This window comes from Apteryx rowi, unplaced genomic scaffold (genome assembly GCF_003343035.1).
Source record: "Apteryx rowi isolate R43461 unplaced genomic scaffold, aptRow1 scaffold_84, whole genome shotgun sequence".
NCBI classification, from domain to species: domain Eukaryota; kingdom Metazoa; phylum Chordata; class Aves; order Apterygiformes; family Apterygidae; genus Apteryx; species Apteryx rowi.
In genome coordinates, this window is record NW_020451138.1 from 1118469 (window position 1) to 1145892 (window position 27424).

General features: G+C 40.1%; 1 protein-coding gene across 1 annotated transcript in view; it reads right to left on the reverse strand.

The window, feature by feature from the left end:
- Window positions 1-27206, reverse strand: part of COL9A1 (collagen type IX alpha 1 chain) — a 71941-nt gene extending 44735 nt beyond the window's left edge. The window contains exons 1-12 of the mRNA XM_026089995.1: window positions 27036-27206; window positions 26637-26710; window positions 25152-25229; window positions 24879-25011; window positions 17193-17589; window positions 8407-8484; window positions 7686-7706; window positions 6450-6515; window positions 5877-5912; window positions 5686-5748; window positions 1515-1568; window positions 912-947 (exon numbers count right to left, since the gene is read on the reverse strand). Coding sequence (XP_025945780.1) covers window positions 912-947; window positions 1515-1568; window positions 5686-5748; window positions 5877-5912; window positions 6450-6515; window positions 7686-7706; window positions 8407-8484; window positions 17193-17589; window positions 24879-25011; window positions 25152-25229; window positions 26637-26710; window positions 27036-27049 — 1050 coding nt within the window. The 5' untranslated portion in view covers window positions 27050-27206. The remainder of the gene's footprint in view (window positions 1-911; window positions 948-1514; window positions 1569-5685; window positions 5749-5876; window positions 5913-6449; window positions 6516-7685; window positions 7707-8406; window positions 8485-17192; window positions 17590-24878; window positions 25012-25151; window positions 25230-26636; window positions 26711-27035) is intronic.
- Between the last annotated feature and the right edge of the window lie 218 nt (window positions 27207-27424).

Consider the following 27424-nt stretch of genomic DNA (forward strand, 5'->3'; position numbering starts at 1 on the left):
TTTCATGTAACCTCTTCAAGAATAACAATATAATTTCCTCTATGGCTGAATATCAAAATGATTCTATTAAAAAATGTAATAAAAGTTAATAGTACAGCATCAAAAATAAAAAGATACAGTCAAAGCTACAGAATTTCGTGAAAAGGAATGCTATTTTGGAATACAATGCATTTTCTATTTAATCCCAACTATTTCTCCAAAAGGAATCTAATTCTTAATTAAATCAATTTATTCTGTGCAGCCATATGACAATTTTAGACCACTCATGTTGTTCCAGTAGCCATTTTATTTGATATTTTCCTAGTTTCCTATATAAACTGAGTTTCTGCATGCCAGCCACCATCCACTTCTCTAACCCTGCAAATTCCTGAAATTCACAGTTCTTTACAGCCCCCAAAGATAGATGTTAAATCTATCTGCATGTAAATCTGAGCAGTACTCTTCAAATGTCCTTTCTCATATTTTGTCTTATTTTCAAATGGAACAGCACAGGAACTCCTATACTGCATTTATACTTCAGTCATTCCAACTTTTAAACACATGGTAAGAAGCTGAAACAGTAAAGACTAGATTAACTTATCCACATAAAACATGAACTCGCCTGCCTCCAGAGCCTTTGCACAGAGATGGAAAGCAACAGTAACTATCCTTCCAAAATATGCAGCCACATCACAGATACTCCCTTCTTTTTTACAGCATGCAAACTGAATATGCCCTCCCCAATAATGAAAACTGCACATTTTGATTTGAAGAAAAGAAGGCTTCTTTACATGCCACTTTATAAACTTACGAATTCTCTGAAATCTCAGAAATATTTTCTTACTTTTCTTCACTACATTTAGCAATAGGAATCCTTTATATTGATAGTTAAGGTCTAAAAATCCTCTTCATATAGGAAATGTATTACTTACTGGAAATCCACGACCACCTGGCAGTCCTGGCTCACCCTGAAAAAGATAAAAATGCAGTCTTTCTAGTTTTCTATACAACATACAGGAAGATGCTCTTGTCTTTTGGCAGGTATCATTTGGTAGACATATTCCGCAAACATTATTCACTTTAATTAATACTATACTAGTTTCAGAGAAACTTGATATAAAGGAAAGACTTAATATTCCATATGAAAAAGACAGCATCAGGCCCTTCTTTTCCCAAAATAATTCAAAGGCATTGGTTACTCTGACTTCTAAAGTGTATTTCTACATTTTGTTTGTCTGATTGCTGATGAACTCAAGATTCAGTGTTCAGGTTCCCACCGTGACAGCACAACACGATGGAAAGAGTTTTACGGTTACTGAAGATGGTAAATCTTAATGCCATCAATGTAATGCCACTCTCCTTTATTGCTGGCTGAGGGTACCATGTAAGAAGGGCCCAACAGCATCAATACCTGTATTCCACATGTGTTTTAATATTCTAAGAAAGGCTGCAGCACTGCATTAGTTGCATACAAAAAAAAAAAAAGTTGTTTAAAAAAAAGCAGTCCATAATTTAACATATAGTTTTGCTTTTACCTTCTGTCCTTTTGGTCCTGTTGCTCCACGTGATCCATCAGGGCCTGTAAGTCCCTGTGGAAGTAAGGTATAAAATGTTAATGCAAAGGTTACTTGTGTTCTTTTTAATCCCAACAGAAAACATTCTAAAACATAGAATAATTAACCTATTACATGAGATAAATAAGTAAGTGCAGGAGACTTAYAACTCATATGTCTATTCACATGTACAGTTGGAGCAGAGATACAGCTCTACTTTACATTCAAACACTGCCCAGGTTCAAAGTACCAGTTTCTGGTGACCAGCATCAGTGTTTGTGATATGTGTCCTTCAACAATTATTCAGCTAAATTACAATTAAACCAAACGTAATCTGAAATTATCTAAAATTTCTCCAAATCAGAGAAAATTACTGGAATGTGAGACTGATGAACTTAGTTCATGGCTCAGGTTAAAAATCACAAATCTCAGTGTTTTCCCTTTCTAATAAATTTCCCATATTTAAGAACTGGAAGAAGTGTCAAGATTCTCAGGACAACTGAGTATCTGAAATCACTCAGGGAAGACTGGTGGCCTTTCATAGAAGCTTTCTCATCCCCTTTCTCCACACGTGCATTTCAATGGGATTTTAAAAAGTGAATTTTCAGATTGTCCATAAGAATTATGTGTTACTAAAATCAATTTGTACAGACACAGATTTGGGGATTCTGTTTACCTTCACCACACATCAGGCCATATTTTGGTTCAGCGAATCCTCAGGAGACAAGGACTTAATGACAATCAACCTTAACTATCCTAAAATAAAATATTGCTCATGGTTTTAAATTCTGGGTCCTATTTTTAAAACAGGGAGTTATAATCATTTGGAGCCAGGGCTTAGCACTATACATTTGCAAGTCACAGCTACATGGACCAGCTGAAGCCTTGGCTGACTAGGCAAACAGTTAAACAGTTTATTGCAAACAGCTGTATCCTGAGAATGGACACAGACCTGTACATGGAGAGTCATAAAATGATGCAGATGAGTTTCCTGAACCACATAGAGTCTTCTTTGCATCTTTCCCTCTTTTGTATCACTAAAATGCTGAAATACTAATTACTGAGGAAGAAAACATAGGCAGAAGTTCAGCAATAGTATCAGAAGCCACCCTGAGGAAAGTTTTCCCCTTCCTTCTTGTCAGCCATTATTAAAGGACAGAAATTTATATTTCAGTCTCTTTTCCCTCAGGCTGGTGGCTTTACTGAAGCAATGCCCGCCATGACCTCAGTCTGAAGACCACATTAGTCCACATCAGCAGCCGCTGTACCTTGTTATTCAGTCCTGAAGGAAATGACATTCCCCAGCTTTCCGATGGCCACACAGGGCAATTAGGAATAACTAACAAACTCACATCTCCTTGGGGAAGAAGCAGCTATGGGGGCTGCCTCAGCTTATATAAACTAGAACATTCTCTATTGGCCATATCCTCTGAATGAAAAATCAACAAGGCTGCCAGGCTAGGCTTGAGGTTTCTCTTTGGACCATACTTGTCTATCTGGCTAAAATCAAAAACCAATCCTGATATTGTAACTGGGAATTCACCCAGAGTTCTTTTGTTTTCTTTTGCTTTCGACATTTTAATCAACTTATATGACTTAGAACTTTCCAGAGCTCCATAAGAAAAGCCTTGCTTTTATGTTTGTCCAAAACTTTCCTTTTCTGGTGCACTTCTAACAATTCAGTGTTGACCCAAAAGGATGTTTTCTCTGACAATTTGCTTTCTAAAGTTTACATGATCATTATAGGCAATTATTGTGCAGGATTTTTACTCACTCTATTAAACCTGGCACTGAAATAATTTTTGAAAGAGAAATAAGATTTAAAAAGTCAGAACTGCCTTTCCAATTAAAAAATACGAGAAGGTATTATAAACCTAAAACCTCAATTAAAAGTGGAATGCACAGTGGGAGTACAATTAAGTCCTATGTTTTGTCTTCAACTGAAGAAAAAAAATTTACCCTTTCAGAATACAGTATTTTAGTATTATTGTTTCACTCATCCACTAATACCAGGGAACATGCAAGTGCAAACAAATATTAAAAGCTGGTGTGAATTTTAAAAGCTTTGCTTCACAGGAGTGTGTTATTATGAATTCTGGTAATGAGAACAAAACCATGCCTTAAGTGAAAATTATAGGAGGCAATGATTTTTAAAGATATGGTCTGCTTATGGGTTTTTTACATGTACAAATGGGTTGTGGCCTGCATTGCTCTCAGAAAAAAATGAAGCTGGTATGAAATACTGTATTGGCAAGTCCATTTCCTCTTAAAAATATAGAATTTTGACAGTCTAACTACAGATTGTGTTAGCTCCATCTCCACTAAATATCTTTCAATAAACAAACAACATTAATGGACAACATTAATGGTATTGTAATCTTCCAGAAATATTAGGCTTTTTAATTTATATCATTTTTAATATTCTCTAGTTTATTAATTTGCCACACATATTCTGTGTTTTTTACATTTTAATTTATAAAAAGTATTCTACCACTTATGTAAATTAAACATCAGTTTGCCTACATTCTGGCATAATATCCAAGTACTAATGCAAAAATTGACTTCATAGCAAAAAATGCTTTTAAACACTGGTCTCAAGAGAAATATGAAAAGTTTCCCATAATGTAAGGAGGTATTTTTATTGCCACTAATTTATTCAAGAGATATAACCAAACATTCCATCAACAGTAGATGATCTTGAACCTTTATTCTTCAGCTTCCACAGAGAAAGGAAGATACATTAGCAGATATAGGCTCTGCAATGGCTGAAGTGTAGGTGGGGGGTTCAGAATAACAGCAGTACTGAAATCATAGTTTCTCCCAGAAACACAGTTTAAAATCATTGTTAAGCTTCAGTTGAGTAAAAGCATATCCATTCACTTTAATAACAGAAGCTTACCTAAATGGTTTTCTGCAGTTATAAACTCCTAAGTTTCTCAGTTATGCAGTACAACAAATACACAGGCCTGCATACTATATATAGGTATCATCAGAATTTTATTTTAAATTACTGTGAAGCTGATGTATGTGGTTACTGTTGTAAGTAAACTGCAGTCCTTGGAAGACTGGTTCTCATTATCATAATTTGTAATGTAACATTTCCATTATGATTTTATTACAGCTTGACTAGCTACTATAAAAATGTCATAATAGAAATATTTACAAGCAATAGAGGTATTTCTTCCAGTTCACATTGCATGGTTACAAATTTAAAGCATCCTGACTGAACTCATCACRACCGTGGTATACTAACTACACGCTGGATCCTCCCATTTTCTCCTTTTTGTGAGCAACAGACTAATTAGATCTTTAAATAATTAAAAACAACCTCCCCTTCCCCCGTTAAACGTCACCTTTCCTTACCCAGCCCACCGCCCCCGGCCGGCCCCGCCTCCCGCGGTGACCGTTACGGGCCGGGCGCGCGCCGCCGGGCGCGGGCGCCCCCTGCAGGCCCCCCGCGGCGCAGGGGCAGCGGGTCTCTCCCGCCCTTTGTGGCTGCCCCGGCTGCGGCGCCCTCTTTGGCGCGCCAGTGGCGCTCTCGGCTGCGGCTAGCCCCTTGCTGGGGTCTGCCCTCCGTGCCCTGCTCCTTGCTCCTCATGGGGGGACCTGAGGCTGCTTCCAGGGGACTGAGGGCCACCCCAACCCCAGCAGGTGGAGCAAGCCACAGCCTTGAAGAGGGGTGCTGTTATGGAGATTTCCCTTTCTTACCCGTCTTTCACTTATCACTGAGCTCCCTTGCTCTCTTACTGTTTCTTAGAAATAGGGCTTGCTGGGGACCGAGGGTGCTGTGCCCGTAGCACCTCATGCAAGCCTGTGGCCAGCAGCATGGCCACCTGCAGGGCCAGTATGTGTGACCCTTCCAGGGCTCCTTCGGTCCCACTGCAGCAGCGCCCAACAACCCGCGCTCTGTTGCTCCTCGGCCGCCTCTGCCTGCCATAGGGCGGCTGCGGAGCCCGGCTGCCCCGGCTCTGTCCCTGTGAGAGAGCGCCTTTCAACCTGGAGAAGGCGCCTCTTCCACCGCGCGCGCTGCTGGCCCTCGCTGAAAGTTGTGGGGAAGCCAGAAACCTCAAAAAGAGGTCACGCTTTTACAGAAATAGACTAAAACCAAGTATTTTTCCTAAAAAAAAATCCAGAAAAAGTCAAGTGTACTCACATCAGCGCCTGGCTCTCCGGGCAGGCCAGGGGATCCTGCTTTGCCTGCGTCCCCATCTGGCCCCTTCAGGATTTAAATGGACAGTTAAGTAAGTTTCAGAGGAGGAAGCAGAGACAGCGAGAGGAAGAATAAACATAACTTTGTACCTCTGCTCTTGCAGGAGGTAATGCAAAGTAGCCAAAATCACTTACCGGTGGACCTGGGGGGCCATTAGGACCTCTCTCTCCCTAACAAGACACAAAAGGGAAGGTGTCAGTCAGAGCAACAAAGGCCTTTCATGGTCCCTCATGAAAAACACTTATTTACAGACTATGGATAAAGAATAATCCCAAACTGATTCTTATTGCAGGAAATGGAGAAAAAAAACACATGATCTCTGTTATAGACTAATCAGAATAATCCCAGACAGTTCTGACAGGAATTGGCAGAAAATACAAAGCAGCTGCTATCAGGAATAATCCCCTAAATGCTTATCATGCTTTAATAGGAGTGATACTACATAATTCCTTTTGAGATTAGAATTATAAAACCCCTACACTCCGTTAGGTCAAATAATCATAGCATATGACCACGATTACATGTAATAATAATCCTATATTTTCCATATGGCAGATGATCTGAAATGCCTTTTTCCTCCTCCCCCTTCTCAGCCCCCCCCCCCCCCAACACCTGAGAGAGGCAAATTCAAGCCTCCTCAGGGTCAAATGCTGATGATGAGGACTACGCAGGAGGCATTTCCTAGGCAGGGCGCGGGAAACACTTACATCAATGCCATCAATACCGGGAACTCCTGGGGGGCCTGGGGGGCCTGGTGGACCAGGGGGGCCTCTCTAACAAGGAGTTAAAAAAAAGAGCAATTAGATCTCAGCACACCTGCAGCAAGGTGAAAGCGAGTCTGGGGGAACAAGCACAACGGAAGAGGGCTCCTTTGGACTGGTCAGGGAGTCACGGTTGATGAGGAGGAGCTGTGTCCTTACACCAGCTGTGTCAGGACACGCTAGCCCTATCCCATCTTAGTTTTAGCAGCTGGCGACAGCGATGACCTCGCTGGCTGAATGGGGTAAGGTGCTGAACCCCTCGGCTTCATGCCTGCACCCCGCAGTGCCAGCAGGAGGTGAGGCTGGAGGAGCACTGGTAATGGCAGGGCCACAGCAGCACGGAGGGGAGCTTTGGCTCCCCTAATCCCGGATCTGAAAGCCATGCAGTAGTGACAGGGTGGCAAAAATAACAGAATGATCTTTGCGAAGCAAGCACTGAAATTCACTAAGCTATTCTAATTACTCATACAGCCAAAATGAAAGAGACAGATTTCCTAAGACTTTGTGCCAGCAAAGGAAACTTAAAACAACTCTCCCTGCTGCACTGTGTTCACCACTACAGCACTTTCCCTTTTACCTCAGGATTACATTATGTCTACAGACGTGGTAGTACTCAGCTCCTGAGGGAGAGATATGAGGAAGCGCCGCCCGCGCGCGAAAGCCGAGGGCCACGCTTTCTCCCTGAGCAGCTTCGCAGGTCTCCGGTCCCATAATGGGGGGTTCTGCTCCCCTCACCACGCTCCGGCTGCCCAGTGCGGCCCTCGCAATGGGGCTCTGTGAGCGCGCCACCGCGACGCGGCCCCGCGCCCGGCCCCACGGCACTCCGGCTGAGTCTCAGACCCAGACCAGTCTTTCTAGTAATAATTCAGCCGGCGATATTTTTAGATGGAGTGTAAGCCCTGCCATCCTCCTGGGCACTGGCATGGTGCCCCCCAGGGCAGCCCTGTATAGGAGCGCTCGCACAGGACACCCACCTCCCTAAGCTCGGCTCTCCTTTCCCTTATAAAAGGGCCAGTGTTGTGTCAGAGTCAAAAACGTAGCTACCACAGAGGAGAAAAGGACTGAAAACCCTTCCCTGTGCTGGGACCAGGGCATGATAGGAAGCTGCCTTCAGTTGCCTGAGGAAACTTCACCCAGAGCCTTTCCCTGAGCATAGAGCACTGTCCCTTCCCCCAAACTCACCTCAATTTCTGTCTGGCTTATCTGCAAAGGAGAAAAACAGAGTTAAAGTCAGAGTAAACTTACTTGAGCCAGGCAGAGGCAAATAATTTGTAGAAAAAGCCCCAGAGGCAGTGGGGCCAGGCCCCAGACATCCCTCGCCATGGTCTAGAAGTTCTTTAGGTGCCTCCTGACACCCAAACCCCCAAGTGTGCCCAGCAGCCGAAAGGTGAGCCCTGCTTCAGGCACCCCTCAGGTCGGTTTATTAATGGCCTTGGAGAGGGTAGTGGGGATTGGAGGAAAGCTGAAGGCTGGGAAGGAAAGGATTGAATGACAGCAGCTCCTTTAACCCTTTGCCCTGCTGCTGTTGCTCTGGGCATGTCCTTCGCCTCCTGCCACGGGTTTCCCTCCCTAACGCTCTCTGGGAGCTGGTAAGGGAGGCAGATGCAGTGAGGCATCTGCAAAAAAACTCTCCTCTCTGCAAGGCACATGTTTTAAAAGTTTCTGTCCCAAATAGTTGGTAGGAAAAAAAAGTAAGAAAGTCACGGAAGAGTTAAAATGAGGCTGCCACTGAGGGGGGTTGGATTTCTAAACGCACCAGATTCCAGACAGGTATGTTAAAAATAGACATTGCTGGCCATAAGGAAGAAAATGAGGCTACTGTTGGCTGCTCGTGCCCCCACAGGAGATACAGACTTCATGGCAGTCCGGTTATCCAGAGTGCAAGGATGAAAACGCCGCTCACCCTGGCTGGAAGCTCACCACAACCTTCTCTCTGGGGTCGAAGCGGGTCACAGTGAATCACCATCCACTGGATTTCAAACTGCCAAAGGAGAGAAAGATCACATTAATTCAATGTAAATGTTCACATTTGCAAGGTTTTAATAGGAGGAACACTGATCAACTATCAGTATGTTTTAAAAGGCGGTTTTTTAAAAAAAACAGATACGGCTTTGTGGCTGCTGAGATGCTACATTTCACATTGAACAGGAGGATGGTCTGACTCAGCCACTGGGGCTTGCTCCAGAGCAGCTCTCTACCTTCACTCCTCCTTCCCCAAAGTTTGTAGGCATTTTAAACAGGGGACATAAAACTCTTGTAGGATTTAAGGAGAAGAGTTGTCACAAGCATTCTTTATAGATGTTGTTTACAAGCATAGGTGTTTTTTTTCATATTATACTATAGCAGTGGCATTATTAAAGGACACACATTCACAAAAAGATTTTCTCTAACTGGATGGTTATGTACATGAAGAATGATAGGTCTGAAGTCAGAAGGAGATAGTACGAGGGGTTTAAAAAGCTGGATCATATATGTAAACTAGCAACATTCTGCAATTGAATAGCATACACCTGTGAGATTTCATATCTTTAAATATTTTTATTCAGTGCTGGAAAATGGTACAGAATTAAGACAACCTCTTCCCAGAAAAGGCAACCAGGTCTCTCTTGATGTGCTGTATAGATAAAAAAATACATAGCCTTAGCTGAAAGTTACTGAATAGCTCACATATATATCTTCAGATGCATGCTCTTTGATATATAATGCATCATGTGGTATTTTATGTACCAGAAGCATATTATATTGTGCATATTTATTGCATTTAAGTTTTAAAGTCTTGGATTTTTTTCCCTTCCCATCACACAGTATCAGCATGGCTCATGAATCCCTATTGAATAGTTTATCCAGTGATTTCTCAACTTGCTGATAAAATTCAGAGGCACCTACTCCTGTCTTTCTTATAGATGGCTGCGGAGTGGGGTGCAAAGAAGGTTTTTCTTCTGTTGCAGCATGGAGTCCTAGTGTGGAAAAGACTGGGGGGGGGGGGGGTTCTGAGAAGCTGAAAATAGAAGTGTGCAGTCCAGGGGCTTTCACTTCCCATTTCACTGCTTCTCTGAATCTTGCTCCTTATTCTATTGAGCTAAAGTAACTTCCAGCCATCCTTTCCGTAACACAATGTCTCAATGCTTCCTGGCTGCCTTCCCTCCTCCTTCTAGCATATCTCATTGCTATCTTCAATCTCAGCCTAAAGCTCTGATGCAGAAAGCAGACCACCATTCTGAGATGCTTTCCTCCCTGCCAACTTCCTTATATTGACTTAGTGGCATATTGGTCGCTATTTCTAATAAATGCTTTGAATCTGAAGTCCTTTAAGATCTCTGCCAAACACCCTCAAGTTCTTTTTGCTTTCACCTTCCCCATTCAGTGCTGCCACTCCTGAAATCCTTGCTATCGCATCTCTGCTGTAAAAAAAGTAAATAMTTTGCAGTCATCAGTTTCCAGAGTGCTGTGAACAGAGCACAAAAGAGGTAGTACTCTAGTTTCTTTTACCTGTTCTGTGTTATCTGACACCACTATGTCAGAGTCAATTCTTTACCTCTTTTATCCAATTGTCATTTTAAAACTGTTCCCATTCCTTAAGAATAGACAACTGATTACCTTAATATACATATGAAAGAATTGAATGTATACTATATTTTAATATTGATCAGGATGCCATACAATAATAAAATTAAGAGGAGGTGTAGAATCTGAAGATGAAGATTCATAAGAAGGCATAAAAATGGGACTGAATGATTCTTAGATGATAATTTGTTTCAGACCATACAACTAGATTCCTGACTCAGGAATCATTACTCATCTCTGAAACTCACTTGCAGAGGGAAGGAGATCCATAATTGGTGTTCATAGTCTATTTCTGTTTTAAATTGGGGTTGACATGGTTCTAAGTGACACAATTGCCACTTTTTCTGTTACTATAAAAATATTACATTAAACTTACATTAAATCACATTAAAATTGAAAAGTCATCCATTCAGTAGTTAGGAAAAAACAGAATTAAGGTTGCCTGTAAAAGCTTAATTTGTACATAATCCAAAATTATGTAATCCCAAGCTTTTTACCACAGAGTCCTGCCTCATTCACTAGACAGAATAAGCAAGGCTGTGGAAATGGGTCATATCCTGCAGAAACTGGAATTTTGGGAGTGAATGAGGCAAAGGCCAGTAGAAAAAGAAGGAATGGTTTTGTGGAAAATGTAGTTAGATGCCACTGAATGAGTGGATAGTACTCCTGTTTTTGCCTCATTCTTACATAATGCTGGCAAATTATTTAAACTGAAATAGCTACATTCGACCACAACATTCTGCATTATTGGGGCTTTTTTGGATGCCTGAAATGAAATATCTGGGTACAGGTTGTGCAAAAAGATTGATCAGTGACAACTGTAACTGAAGTCAAAGGTCTTGAGCTGTGTTCTCAACTTATAAAGTGATACAAAATTTCTAAGTGGTCTGAAAAATGTCTTTTAAGACTTATCACCAGCAGCCAACATCTGCATCAGCAAATTCTGGTTATAGACAATTGTTGCTTCTTTTTTGTCTTCTTTTGTCCTTTTTTTGTTTTTTATACTAAGGTGAGAAAGATGTGAGAAGAGAAAATGTTGGGAATGGTTAAGCTTTGATAAGTGACTGTCCAAATATCAATATTCACATCAGAAGAGAATACTACTAGTGAACACATACAATTTTAAGTTTGAACCCAGTTTTTCAAGTTTGAACATAATTGGAATTAACATAGAGCATGGTAAATTTAGGAATGAGATTATAAAATGTGATTGCTTGCTGTGGTAGGGACTTGACTCACCGAGCCAGGAAATCCTTTTAGTGTCTCATATGTTATCTTCCAACCTTCTTGCATGGCCAGTGAGAAAACTATTTGTTTTGTGTTTGATAACAGGTTTGCATGATGAGTATTAAGTAAGGCCTGATTACTCTTATGAGATTAGGACACAAAAAAGTCCGAATAAGTGAGGCAGGCATCTTACGCAGAAGAATTACCTAGCATTATTTATAAAATATTGTACCATAATGTGAATGTGAAAAGAGTTGAAATAGTTTGAACAGCCCAGTTTTGATTTGACATTTCTTAGTTCCTCGTGGCTTGGTCAGACAACATAAATACACTTTTTTCAAACAACGGTTGCTTCGTAAATTTTTTGCTTTCCACTTTTGYTATTGTTTTGAGGTTATGTAAACCAAAGATTGAGCTGAAAGCTGTTTCAATTTTTAAAATTTAAAAGTAAAACCTTTTTGTTGGCAAGGTATTAAAAGGTGATTGGCCTCACGTTCATTTAGGAAAGGTGAAAACAGAGCAGATATGTCCTAGCCTGGGTACCAAGGTACCTTTCCCCACACTAGCATTTCATAATCATCTTGTTGATTAGATTAAGCTGATTTAAAAGATGCCACTATTTTGAAGATGTCTCATGCAGATGTTCTATCAATACCAATCTAAACTGTTACTAAGGATGAAATACAGGTATGGAGTTCTCAGAGATGAACCCCAGAAAAATCTGAGGTAATCATAAAGCATATTTATAAAAATTAAATCCTTTTAGTGGTATTTAAGACCCATAGGTTAATATTTTTGATATCCATTTTCCAAGATTCCTACAGGATTTCAGTTTCGTTTTAATTTCCTAGTCAGTACATACAGATAATTGGATTAGTTATATCTATCTGTTCATGGTTTTATCTTCCTAAATTCGATGGAAATGCCCTTTCAGTTGTCTTATTAGTGCTTTAAAAAAACCTGAGGGAGATAAAGGCTAAGGTAAGATTTAAATGAGGCCTAAATATCTGCAGTAGTACTTGCAGTATAGCAGCAGAAATCACAGCGAGGCATTCAACTGTACCATAGCTTTGAGGAAACTTGTGACACTCTTCTGGGGTAAGTCAGGGCACAGCTGTGGCTCCCTGTGCCTCCCTCGCCTCAGGGATGAGTCAAGGGAAGGCAGCCCTTTGGGGGAGTGCAGTTCAGCTCATCAGCTTTCAGGTAAAGGTCCTCTAAAACTTCCCATCAACAGTATCTATGTTTGTTCTAGGGGAAGTCTGCTCTCTACTGTTTGTACATTTATTCTTATGGGACCAAGAATAAACTACATATATTTAAACATATCTCATTCCAGAGGCATTTTAAACATTTGTTATCCATTTTCCTATATCTCTGTAATGGCTTTTTAAAGCTTCGCTTTCCTTATATCTTTTTCAAAGCCCTAGAGCAGTACAGCAAATTCTGATGTTATTTGACCTTCCATAGCAGGGGTTCAGCCTTTTGAATGTGAGAATTCACAGTGGGGGGGGGGGGGGGGGGGAGAGAGAGACATGAAGGTGGAATTCTTTGCAATGGCATAGTCTGAGCCATGGTGCAAGTTAATCTCTATTCAGCAAATGCTTTTAAGAAGCTTCCTCTTAGATGTTACAAGCCATGTAGCCGCACTAGTTAGTAGTATTAAATATCAATTAAATAATGATCAAGGATCAATTCTAGCAAAGAGTTCACCATCTATTATGAGCAGATCAGGGTAGGGCCTCTGAAGTCAAGGAAACTAAGGCAATTTACATCATCTCACAGCAGTTAATATTTGAGCAATAAGAAATGAATGTCCTTACCTTTTTATAACAAACATGTGGCTCAGGAAGTTCTTTTTCAGTTTTGGAATGATGATATATCTATATTGCTTAGTCTTTWTAGTGGATTATTTGAATTACTTTTAGATAAAAAAAAGAACTACTTTCTTTTTTTAACCTAAAAAGCATAAAATGCAGCAGTAAACCTGTATAAAATTTTGCCCTCTATAAAACATTCCAGAAATCCTGGAATAAATTCTTGTAAAGGCTCAAAGGCAAGCCCCAGGTTCTAATGGAGCTCTTGTCTATTACTCTCTTAGGCAATCATAGTAACAACAAACAATAAAGAACCTCTTTTAAAATGACACATTTTATAGTGAACCTATAAGAAGCTGACCTATTCTGAAAGATAAATAGAGCACTCAGAATGCTGCAAAAAAAAAAGAATAGGAAACACATAATTTATGTCCTTTAAAAATTATACCACTGGAAGTAATATAGTTTAACAATGCATGGAAATAAATTAGAAATTGTGCCTGGGACATATTAAATAACCAGGACTGGTGAGATGTTTAAACTAAATATAGTCAAGCAAGTTAAAGAATAAGCCTAGAAAATCCCCAATAATATATTTATTTACTCCATTTAAGGAGAAATCAAAAAGGCAGGCTAAAACATAGACTTATGCAATATAAACAGCCATTTTAAAATTAGCAGTTCATCAAATTGTGTATTTTCTTCACCATGTTTTCAGAGCATGTGGTCTTTATAAGATCAGGTTGCATAATATCATTGTCAGTTTTGACATCAAAATATATACCATGCAATTTAGTCTAGTGAGTCCTATGTCAGCCCCACAGTTCTGACTGAGTTAAAGAATATTTCTGGACATCCAAACTAAGTTTAAAAATTTTATGTGGTCCTTACCCACTTCCTTTCCTGATAATTTGTTCCAATGCTTCATTACTCTTTCTGTTAAACAATGTGCACCGTATTCCTGTTTTAAGACCTGCCATATGCAAAGATTTGAGCTTTTTCATGAAGTACGCTTAGTCTTACTGAGTCTTTACATAGACACTCTAAAGTTGTAAACAAATATTTTGGATGATAACTGATGAATTGTAAAAATGACTTAATTCCATTTTGTTCTTTCATCCTTGAAGGAGGTGTTCCTGTACTTAACATTCCCCCTGATCTGAGCTAGCTTGACACTGTTGCCTAACAATGTAAGTGCTTACACATAGATGAGGCAGAACTTAATGCTTGAGTTTAACATTTAGCTATTCAAAACCTTCTTCTAAATACCTCAGTAGCTAGAATCCAAATATGCCAATTTTTTCACCAGTATAGTGTCACAGGCACCTAAAATTCTGCTACTACACAGGCCCAGAAGCTGCCACCAGGAACAAAGTTAGCAGTTATATTATACTTAAACATTATCTATATGCTCGAACTAGAAACCCTAAAAACACCCTCAAACTAAACACCCCTACAAGATGTCTGAAGGGCCCAGCCTAATAGGTTTGCCTTATTTGTATGCCTTACTGAAAAGGGCAAGTCTGTGCAGAATACAGTGACATTTTTACTCAAAATATGGCTGGAGAGGAAGAGGGATAAAATTTCCAAAATTTGCCTGCAGCTTTTTCTGACCTTTTTAATCCTAGCCAAAAGATCAGCCAGGGCACCAACACAGAATGGGCAGAAATCTGAGTTCTGAGCCAAGGTGACTCTGAAACTGCTTCTCTCTCCTAGTCTGTAGGCTGCTGCTTCTATTCATTACTTCAAGAGGGAATAGGACCTCTCTTGCTTTTAAGAAGGATGGCTATATGTCTAACTTGAGGGCATCGTTTGCTGTAACACTATAAATTAGGTGTTTTAGTACTATTACCTTGATACCTATAACTCTCTATGCATTCAATCTATTTAATTTAAATATCTTTCTGAAGGGGAAAGCAATATTTGGGTAGCAATTCTTACATCCCCTAAAACATGCATAAAATTTATATTTGCATTATCCCATCCACCAATCATCCACCAGTATTCCTCAGACCAGACAGCAAAGCTAAATACATATGCAGCTAATCATTACATTGATTGTCAACTCCAGCATTACTTTTGAATGGTATTTTAAAAGATTAACTTTTGTTTTCAATAGAATTTATGTAACTTAATATTTCCTAATCAACATCTCTAGCAACATGATGGATGGCAACTTTCTGGCACCTGTAGCAGCTTTCTGTCACCATTTTTCAAGCAGAACTAATTTCAGTACAATACAATACAGTTAGCTATACATACAAAGGTGACAAAGTATGAGATATTTCTTATCCCGCAAAATTTGTCTTTTGAAGTTTACAGAATGCTAATTATCCTATGGCCACATTTTTGGCAAATCATATGGAATACAGTTAATGCAAGATTATATCTTTCTTCACGTTGCTCATTTTACTCAAAAACTGATGCAAATCTTCAGTATAGCTACGTGGAAAACAGTTACAGTATATTAAGTATCTGATTTCTCTCTTGCCATTCAACCCATTTTGAAATGAATACCCAATATCCTATACTCTTGCTATTCATGTTATGTGTTCCTAACACACTTAAAGGGGATCCTTGGAAAATGAACAAGACAATATATGGAATTTTGCAATGTTTTGTACATTTTTTTTCTCCTATATTTTTAAACTGTTTCCTTGCAATCTACAAAACAAATTCAGAAATAGCCTTCACAAAGTCTTAAATGTCATTTAGTGCTATCATGGGACAAAATTCCTGCATTATTCAACATAAAGTGCAATAATATTTCTCATTAGCTGAGAAAACACTTCCAGAGATATCTAAAGACAAAATGCAGATGTGACAGCTAGAAACTGTTTTCTCTCAGAAATTATAGGTATGCAGCTTTTTCTATATGCTTTTTTTATTAATTGCTCATCTCTGAAACAAAATCAGATAATCAAATAATAAAATCCCTGAGGATTTTCATATTCAGTTTTCTTAGTGGAAGGGCACAAAAGCATTCAATATTTACCATATGTCACTCCCAATGATACTTTCCCCATCAAAGTAACTCTCCGCGCACTGTGGTAGCCTGAAGAGGATACTTTTAGCATTAAATGCACTAGAGGGATATAGAATCAGCATTTCACTGCCTACCTCTTACTGTGCAGAATAAAGGAGCCCTCATACTGAGTCTAGGTATCCTCTACAATACATAGAGAAATTTAGATATTTAGAAAGGGATTCACAGAAGCAAAGATACAGGAGTGGGTTTTCCTGAGCTGGCCAGGAGAAGGTATCATAGTGGTGGGTGAAATTTTTGTCTCAGGTCTGCTAGGCCCTTCAGTGGATCAGGTCTAGCTTCTAATTCTACTCTTATCCCTGATAGGATTCATAAGAAAGAACACAGTTAGTTGTCTACTCCAGGTCAACCTTTTTGGAAAAAAAATAAACTAATCAAAGAGGAAGTGCTACAGTCAACATTATCATACCTGGTAGCACAATGATTAGAACAGTCTTTTGGGGATAATCTCTGATTTACAGCTGAGATTTAAATGTGGGTCTCTTCGTTCTTATGTGAGCCTCAGAGTAGATCAAAAAGATACTGTCACTCCCTCTTACTGGTGATATTCCCATTTTATTAACTATTTTAAAATATTTATTGTGCCAGAGACAGGGTTAATCAGCTAGCTGATGGCTAGTGGACCCATATGAGAGAGAGGTCTTGGATCTTGCTGAGTGAATGCTTTGCTCTGTCTTTGGTGTGAGTTACAGGCCGCAAGCCCACGTTCTGACACCTCCTTCTGGATCAAGCTCCATAGAAAAGATAAGCAAGGGAATACCCAGCCGATACATCCAGACAGAGCAGAAGTCAGTGACAGAAATGTGGATGTCTGAGACACTTCGCTGCTGAAACTTAGACATAACCAGGATCATGTCTTGCCTTACACGGTTTATATACATGAAAATTTAAAAAGCAAAGCTAGTACTTACCTACCAAAGGATTTATTTTCTTCCATTTCTGCTTTCAGAAGGCTTTTGAAGATGCATTCCACAAAAAAAATAATGTGTAAAGTTCCTATAAAGCACTTTTGGCAGTAATATAAATTTTGAAACTTACCGGAACTGAAATGTGAGGATTATTTTTAAGTTTTCCAAGCACAGCAAAGCCATCCATGCTGATTTTCCCCTTTGGTTTTATGTTTAAGGATTCTATTTTAGTACAGTCAATAAAAAGTGTGACACTGTTTGCTTCCACACTTATCATAAGCTTGTGCCATTGGGAATCAAACAAGAAAGGCAAATGCAAAAATGATGCCGTTTGGAGACTTCCATCCAGTCCTTTATAAGAAAATTCAACACTTTTTGTTGGACCATCAAGATTCACTCCAACTTGTTCTTTTCCTGAAGAATCCTGGATTTGCCAAATAGTCCAGTATTTCTGAAGTGTGGCCCCCGTCATGCGAAAAGTAGTTAGAAAGGAATATTCGTCAGGCAATCCATTGGAATACAAAGCACTGTGTAGGATCGAAATACAGTAAATTTGTTGTGCATTTGTTCTGAAAAGCTTTACATACCGTCACAGAGCAGTGAGAATCAATTATTCAGAGGAACCATATATCGGCCACACTTATCTGTGCTCTTATATATGAAGAGTGCTGAAACAGGATATCCTTTTAAATCACTAGCATTGCACTTCATTTGGCAAAAGGAGCCAGTTCAGAAATGTGGGTTCTTCCTACATTATACAATATTTATGATGACTCTTTCTAACTGTAATGGATCAAGCAGCAGCAGACTAGCACTTAGTCACTTAGTGTGATTTTATAATTGACAAGGTAGATAGTCAGTGCAGAACTGTTTTGTTTTTGAAGACATAAGAATACCTTTGCAAATGCATTTTCTTGTTCAGCCTAACAATAACCATTTCATTAATCTACTAGCTATCTCTTCAGCAGAAACAAATCATTCCTTTGACAACTGTACACGTAGTAAGAACATGCACTTAAAATGTATTATATCCTGTGACATTCAAGCACAAGACTACAAGCAGCAGGGAACAGATATGCTACAGTTAAAATTGTTCATTGTTTTGCAAGTCCTATAACATATGCAGTTTGGAAACAAAAACAAATAAGAACTATCTGCTGTATCACTGTCTAAATTCATGATGTGATTTTATCTCAAATATGTCAGTGAATCCAGTAAAGTATTTAAAAAAATACACTTTTTCACCTTCGATGGGTGGTAAAATTGTAGTGTCATAATCTGATTGACTGAATACATTATTTATCCTCTATCCRCATTTCAGACTGTTTCAAAAAAAGAGTTGTTTGACTAAATTTTCTTAAGCAGGGAGACGTGCAGAGCTATCTGGTGGCCAGCATTCATTCAACTTCTTAGGCAAGTAGGCATTTCAAACAAAATTATTTTCGAGTGGCAGATCAATCCTATACCAGCAGGAATTTAGCTATTAATGAACCTCTGTAATCTCAACGACTACTGATGTAGTAAGAGAGTACTTGCAGACAGCTCGTCGTGCAGCGTTAATGTGTCCCAAGCTGTAGTACAGTCATATTCCAGCAGGAGACGGCACAGCCTCAGCAAGATTTCAAGTAAAGGCAAAGCCTGACAAGCAGCAGCAGCTTCACTCACCTAATAAACCAAACTACACTGCTAGTGCTTCTCCTCCTTCCCCAGGACCCTGCAGTTTGTTATGTACCTCAGCTGCAGGGAAAGCTGGTGGCTGAGGAGGGGAACGTCTAGGTGGAAGATACCACATTACACAAGGCGTAGAGGCAAACGAAGGTGGGAGAGGGCATTCCTTGCCAGTATCTTTAAAATGCACACAATTTGCTATGTCTCATTACATCTCTGTTGACAGAGCAGTCTGTCCCAGCTGGTCTTGTGCTATAACATTTTTATCTAACTTGTGATATTCTCTCATTGTTTTGTTTAAGGTTGCATCTTGCCATCTTCAATGCAAATGTCAATGTCTGGGTGTTTTACTTTTCCTCCTATGCTGAGCCCTTTCCAGTGTTTACTACTCTGCACTCTCCTTCCCTTTGTTAGGCTTCCAGCTTAGACAGCATATTTATATTTTCTTTCCTGCTGCAGGAGCATACTCTCTCTCTGTTCAGACACATTCAGCCTCTTGCTAAGGTCCTGACCCAGCTCAGCATGTCTTTTATGGACCTCTGTTTTCTTCTTCCTCTATAATCTCTCTTAAACAAGTATTTCAATTTCCTTCTCTGCTGCTAAATCCTTAGCTCATCTCATTTCTTTCTTTGGCTGCTAAATCCTACTGTTTGTTCTTGCACAAGAGCTGTTTTTACTACTATCCTATCCAAGGTGTTATTGCTAGGTTATTTTTTAACTAGCCTCTRTGTGACATTTCACTTTCTCTATATCAAGTTCGGTGGCTCTAGAGGATCTGATATGCCACCCTCTACAGCTAAAGGCAGTGTTGCTAATCACAGATCCTCCAAGGAGAGAATTTCATGCTTCCCCTGTACTGAAAAAGTTTTGCTGTCATGGCAATACTGGTTAAAATATCACACACATTCTCACCCCACTTCAGCTGACATAACTATACCAGCAAAAAAAACCTAGGTAAACATAGTTACACTTTTTTGATTAGAAGATTGTTTATACCAGATTGGCAAAAGGGTTCTTTGCACTGTATTTAGCTACATCGTCAGTCCTTTAGAAGCTATCATATGGGCCCTCCTTTTTCAGAAGTTAAAATAGAAAAGAAATATGTTAACTTTTTCAAGTGATGCACAAAGCAGAGAAATGGTTTAAGATCTTTTGACATTGGTAAGAAAAAGCCAAATTATAAGAAATGTATATAGAACAGTAAAGATAAAAAGTCAATACATAAACATGCATATGATAACTGTTCAGCAATCAGAAGGGCTGCTGCCTTTAGACTAAAGTCTAAGTATCAGTAATGTGACTCAACAATATTAAACTTAGTAGGACCCAGTGACAGAAAGGTGTTCTGCACAGGAGTGTTATTCTGCAAGATTTATATGTATAATTTCTTAAGTAGAGCAGAGACAAATTTTCATCTCACTTATTACGATAGTAATGAAAAGCAATTCCACTGGTTTTAGTGATATCAGTACATATTTTTTCCCAAAGCCTGTGATCTTTATATAGGCAAAAGCCTACTGAAGTCAGCAGCTTAAAATGTTAAATAATTAGAAACTATGGAAAACTTATAATGATATTTAAATAAACAAGGCAGCAATATAACCAAGATATGTCATCTGAACAGGCAATGAAAAACCTGAATWGTCCCATTGGCTTCAGGATTCATTAAGAGCAGCAGCATATTTTCAAAGGTTAGCTGTATACTCATTTAAATACTACAACATAACCTCTTATTATAAACCTGTTTCTCTAAGAGCTAATTTCTTACTGGGCTCCATTGCCCACAGTGATAACTTAATCCTTGCTAAATGAAGGCTTTAAAATGTAAGTACAATAGCTGTAGAAATTCCTCCAGCCAATCTCATGGTAATGCATTTTCATATAGGCTTGGGTGCAGGTTCCTTGGCTCAAGCTGGAAACTCTGGTATCATCACCTCCTGAAGCCACTCAGGATTGCAGCTGATCTCACAGGCACAACCTGGCAGCCCTCAAATAAGCAATAGCAATACACAACCAGCTAAGCCTTGTTAAAAGAAACTGTCCTAAGTCATTAGCCAGAAGTAATTTGCTAGAACTCATTAGCCTCAGCTGGTCTTTGATCTTCAGAAACATCCAGTTCTGAGATAATTATTACTGTTATGAGCTGATTAGCTTCTTAGCTGCATTTTGTCTTTTCCATTACTGTTTCATCATCAATATCAATGGAGCGGTACTGCGCAGGGCATCTTACTTGTAATGCAAGAGGAAAAGCAACTAAAGAACTTTGGTGACTGGGTGCAGAAAGCCAGACCTTCAAACATATGCATTTGAGGGTCATTACTCCATAGAGAAGCATTATTCCCCCCAAAAAAACAGGAAAATCAGGAAATCAGCCTATGAAATTCTTCTGTGTATGTTCCAAAACTCCTGATAAAGCTTTATAAAGTTCCTATTTTCATGTTAAAATTTCCTATGATATAGTATTTGCTTGTCATGTCACCTGTTAAAGTGGTCCATACCATACCACAACCCTGAATATAAATGCTGTTCAAAAAGTACCTTGATTTTTTACATTATTTCTACTGAGGTCAGAATGCAGACAAAGAGATATCATTTCTAGGTTCGTAGGCTACCTTCACACTACTAAATTAAATGTGCCCAGGACTACTCTTTGATACAAAGTTCAGCTGGCATGAAAAAGTTTAAACCCTCTTACTTCCAAAACACAGTGACCCCATGCAAACTGCTTCCTGGGAATGGCCCATGGCCTATACTAACTCCCAAGCTGTGCTGAGGAATTTAGAAGGGTGCTAAGCAGTCTGGGCCAAAACCATGCCAAGGTCTTGTCTAACAATTTAACAGTATAGATGATCAAGGCTGAAGATCTTGGAATGTCACCTGGCATTAATTTATACACACAGGTGTAGACATAGGGCRCACATTGCAACACAATACCGTTAGTGTGATTCCTGCTTGGAAGGTCAAAGCATTAAGATTCCACTCAGTGCGTAAAAGTGGCTGGCCTTTTTCCCCACGTAACAGAAGTATCCTCAATGTATTCTGGTGTGCTAATATAATATTTTTAAAGCTTTCAATTAAAAAACAGTGCAATTATTATCCAAATTTGCAGTATTCATTTTGCACTTGCTAACTAGTGGATACCTCCAATAGATTATTAAAGTAAATTGAGAAATGACAGGCTCAGTATATCAGAGACAATGGGTATGAGTCATGGCAGCTTCACAGAAGTTATTGCACTAAGGAAAGATCACTATGTTGATTCTTCAGCAGATTTTACACTAGAAGCAACAAAGGCCAATGGAAATTTATTTGGATGATGGCAGAAGCTTAAATCAAGGCTTGTGTGCAATCATTTTTGTTCATTCTGTTTGACCAGCTCTGTGACTTACCTGGGTTATACTTCTGGATCTTGGCAAGTGTACTAACCAGCAAAAAGACCAAGTTACAATTTAGTAGCTGTTTAAGGAAGCTATGTAGAAATAAGGCATAAGCTATTCCTGCTTTATTCAGCAGAAGCTGAATAAATATGCAGAGCCATGCCAATCTAATTGAGCTCACATTCCTGGGCCCTAGCCACTGTAACATTTACTAGTTTGGGCTAGTTTAATGACCATAGGCTAGCCTAAATTTATTTTCCTGTTCCTGATAACCGCTGACAGAACAGTGAGGGTCAGGCCCTCTGTGCTGATAGTGTAACTGGCTGGCTTGCCATTTCCGTGCACGCATGCACCCTTCCATCCCTCACAGCCCTCGAACGCCTTACACCAGGAACTCTACTTAAAAAGGGAGAGCCCTCCTTATTTCATAAGGCACAGGACCGCTGTTCCTGTGGCCGGCCAGCTCCCTGGTACGGGTACAGCTGCTCGGTGAAGAAGGTGTGAGAGCGGTTGTCTGACGCGGAGCAGGCTGAGCCTGCTGTTGGCTGACGTGATGGCTGAGGAGCCCTCCGCAGGAGCCCATGCTGCACTTGTGCCTCCATGCGTCACCTCCTTCAGCGTGGGAAACGGTGGTCCCTGGGTTTTACAGGATGGCCCGGATTTTGCCTCCGCGGTCTCCTGGTGGAGCAGGAGCTCGCAGCGCCAGAAGCGCGTACCCGAGGGGCTGTGGCATCCTGGACGGGCGGGTCACAGCGCCTCGGGCGGACCCGCGGAGCCCCGCGGAGCCGGCGGCGGGGCGGCGTTTCAGCACCGCGGGCGCGAACAGCTCCGCGTCTTGAGGGCGCGGGCGGCCGCGGTGGGGCACAGCCCCACGCCTGCAGCGGCGGCGCGCAGCGCTGCCCGCTCGCTCCCGGCAAATACTAAAATTATCATGAGGAGAGCGCAGGTGGAGTGAGGAAAACGCCGGCAGGGCTCCCAGTGGCTGCACAGCTCTGGGCTGACAGAGCCAGGGCTATGCCAGTGCCCTCACAGATGCTCAGTCTTATTCAGGGTGGTCTGCATAACTTACTACCTCCTTTAATGCTCCTCGGGCATTAAATCACTACAAATTCATATCAGTRAAATCCACCACCCATACCACATTGTATAAATGATGTAGAGGTGTTTGCTGTTTTTTTTTTTTTAATTTTTATTGGAACTGGTGCTAGGCTAAGGTGGGCCTCTCCTGCACTTTTAGCCTCAGTTACCTACTCCCAAACTCCTTCTGAGCTTAGTGAGAGGGGCACATGGTAGAATAACACTGGAGCAGAGCAGCAGGACTAGGCTCAAAGACAGAGAAGCAGCGCACCAACTGCACTAGACCACTGCCAGGACTCAAGGCTTAACCCATTCCCTAAGACAAAACACACTGCTCAAGTACAGGTGGCTTTTTAGTTTGAGCTGGCACCATATTTCAGTTATATGATGAGCTAGCATTGCAGTGGAACAGCATAAAGCTGACTGGAGGTACCAGTTAGTGTCTTGAATGTGATAAATTCATGATACTACAGCACCACCAACAAGCCAAGAAACCCAGTGCAGGTACTCAGCTCATATGCCATGGCATACTGACACCAGCTTGGTCACAGATAACTTGTGTCTATCTGGCCTATATCTCCCTAGAGCCATTTACAACAGTGTACCTAAGTGACCTGAGCTAGCTTTCTTAAAAATTAAAATATTGACAGCATTGATAGCTCAGACTGTTTCTGAGCTAAGAAACAAGAGCTGGGAATCTGAAAATCTCCCTTTTTTAATGAAATGAAGATCCCATTTACTCTCTGTTGTTGGATTCACCTTTATACACTGGCAGCCTTGATTTGCCACTGTAAAGGAAAATAGCCATGAGCCCTGTGTAACCAGACAGCTGAGCCTTAAGCTACTGGCTTAACCTAATGGCCAAGAAGGTAGCAACCAGGGAGGACTGGAGCAAGAAGGACTTATCAGTGGTAGTTGGAGTATGACAGAAACACCTTGCACTCTGATAATCCCCAGCTGAAACAGTAGTCCAATTAGGGGCCTTGCCAGCTCATTGCTAATTAAAAGCATTCGTACTTACAGAAGGCACTGGACCAGAATCCAGACTTGCCTAAATTTGGCAAAAATATCTCTACCCTGCTGTACTTTCTCTATTCCTTCACCAGAGTCAATAGTCTGGCCCATAAAGCACAAACACAGTTAGATTCCTAAATCCTGGCTCTTACTGCAATTTGCCTGTGACAAGCTAAAAACAGTTTTCATCTTTTACAGATTGAGTGGAAATCACCCAGGAACACACATTTACCCACTATCCAAAAAGCAAAATTAACCTACCATATAATCAAGCAGCTTTTATCCTACCTTGCCCCTGCAGTCCTTACATGAGCAGAAAGATCCCTTTGTTCCAATGTCTTAAGAAAACTTCCCCCATTTTCCTACTGTTTTTTGCCTCCCTATCACTTTTTCTGTCATTTATGATTGCTGGCATCAGTTCCTAGAGGTGAACCTCTTTCTTTCAGTGAATCTCCAGGCATCCTGAGCACTACCACTGGTAAAGGAAAGTGGAATTCCCTCAAATTGCTGTTACAGAATCAGTCTAGACTGGTGCTGTCAATAAAAAAAAAAGTTGGACTCATCATTCCTATTCCAAGAGCTGTGCAAACTAGGAGATCCAGATGAGGAGAGGAGCTATCCCTTAAATAATAATATGGCAAAAGGTATATATTTTCAAATCAAACAACAAAAGGCATTACCTGGTTGGGATTCTGAAGTCTACATTGGGTCCCAGTTTATAAGCCACTTGTAAAGCAGCAGAGCCCACTACTCTCTGGACAATTCCTCGGGAAGCAGCTTTTTCTATTTGGAACTGAGAAATCAGGTCAAAGCCTACAAGAAAAAAAATGCATATCCAGAATGTAACTTTTATTTTACTTTAATTAGAGAATTGTGCAATCACAGAGCTGAATATAACCTGATAAAGTTTCTGAACAGCAGCTTTTTCCAGAAAAAGACAGTATGCCACTTGCCTGGTAAGTCATCTTGGCCAATCCTGATTGTTGGACAGAGATCAGTTCTCTGACTTGAACCCAGAATGACTGGCAGCCCTGCAAAAAAGGGGGAATATGTTAACCATGTGTCTGCACATTGCCTGAGATTGCCTTAAAAGAGGAATCAAGTGAAGCAACTGTAAGGATATTATGAATTAAATAGAGCTATATATAATACTAAGTAGATGTATTTAATAATAAATTTAAACTGTACTCAGTGAAGTCAAAGGTCTGAGAAAATAAGTATCTGCTTCTAGGGAGCTCCAAATTTAAAATTATAACTTGACTGATTATTTGCTTTTTTTCTTCTTCTTTTTTTTTTTTTTTTAAGCCTTTAAATTAGAGGGTTATAATTCTTCTTCTGTAGCTGAACTATGGAGAAATAGTTGTACCAGCATAAGAAGGCCTGCAGTATAAGCAGTTTTTGGTCTGGAACTTTTGGTGGTTTAAGTAAACTTAAAAAAAAAGCCGGTTACCTAAATCAACAGTCTCCCTAATCCCAAGCAAACTTAAACAAACCTCATGCCAACTAAAGAGGCTGTTGAGAAGAGAAACTATCGGCATCTCTTCTGTCCTCTCTGATATTCCTGGTCTTCCCACCTTCCTCTGCACCACATTTGATCACAGAATGGACTTTCATGAAATATAGGGTGGGGGCAAGCAGGACTTACAGACCTTTTTTATTGACCCAAGCAAGATTGTAGAAGAAATTCCTTTGAGGAAACCAAATTTTAAAATCTAATTTTTTTGAATATTATCTGTCAAAAAGCCCTGAAGTGAGCATGAGAATCCACCAGATTTCCCTATTTCAAGGAAGGAGGAAGGAAAAATAAACATTTTTTAGAAAGAGTTCTGCCCAAGTCCAGTATCAGGTGAATCTGGAAAATGTTAGTAGAGTCTGGGTGGGGAAGAATGAAGCATGCAAATTGGAAGGAGATGCATTTCCAGCCCACAGAGAGCCTCTTGTGTGCTGCAAGGACTCAAACATAAATGTGGGTTTCCTTCTAACAACATGGACTTAAAGGAAACATTCAGGCTGACATGTTATGCCTTAGAAACAGCCTCATTCTATATTATTGGATAAGACATATGGCTGACGTCCAGTCATTTACGTTTTATGCCCAGCAAACAAAGTGGATTGAGTTTGTTGCCGTATATAGCAGAAAAATATTTAACTAGAAGCACAGAAAGATGTTTTTTTGTGTGTGCCCTGTATCTACCACCTGTATTGAGACCTTAATCTTTGCCTTAAAATGTATCTAATGCTGGATTTAAAATAATACACACAGCTCTTGTTTTTTTCCCTTTTCTCATATGCATACATACATACATACATACACACAGACGGTTCTGTCTTTCAGTGATGGCCCGCTAGAAAGTATTTTAATTTTGAATAAGCTCCAAATAATTCCTTTGACAGTCAAAATTACAGAAAGGTGAAACAGGTAAATTCTGCCTCCTTACTTGATTGTTGCTGGATGGTAGCTGAGATGAAAGACCCCAGAAAACTACACGCGTAAAAGAAAGCTGTAATTTTCCTGTAAACAGAAAGAAAACTCCAGTATGAATGTATAGTTTCTGACAGATTGTTATTGGCTTTCTCCTCAGAGCCATGCATATTATATGTATAAAAACGTGAGTAAAGGATTTACTAACAGAATTGAGAAGACAATTTTTTTACATAAGAACTTTTTTATCTTTGTCTGTGCAACAAAACATGTCTATAAACCTCTTTCTATTACCATTTCTTTCATATAAGGCTGTCATAAAAACAAACAACAAAGAAGGCAGCTGACAAGGAGAGCTTTTACTCTTCTAGTCTCTTACTTACAGATTTCTCATAAATCCCACTTGCTTTCTTACCAGTTGCTTTTCATCTTCACTGCTGGTTTTCTTCACTTCTCTCATGTGAATATTTGGTGTATATATTCACACTTTCTGATTCCTTGTCATGAGTCCTGTTAAAGAGAGCATGAAGGGGTGCAGACTGCCCCATGCAGGACTCAGCAAGGAGGGAGGTTCAGACTGCAGGGTCTATTTTAACTTTGCAGAGGGAAGGAGGTGGAGGCTGGACAGACATGTGTGTCCTGGTGGGGTATGAGGGCGGATCTCTACAACCAGTTGCATATAAAGAAGCAAAGAGAGCAAAGAAAAGGCTGCTGCTTGTGCCAGCATGGGGATAGGGAGATTAAGAAAATGTGACTTAGGCAATGTCAGTCACTGAATGACAGAGTCTGCTGCTCAGGGAAGCA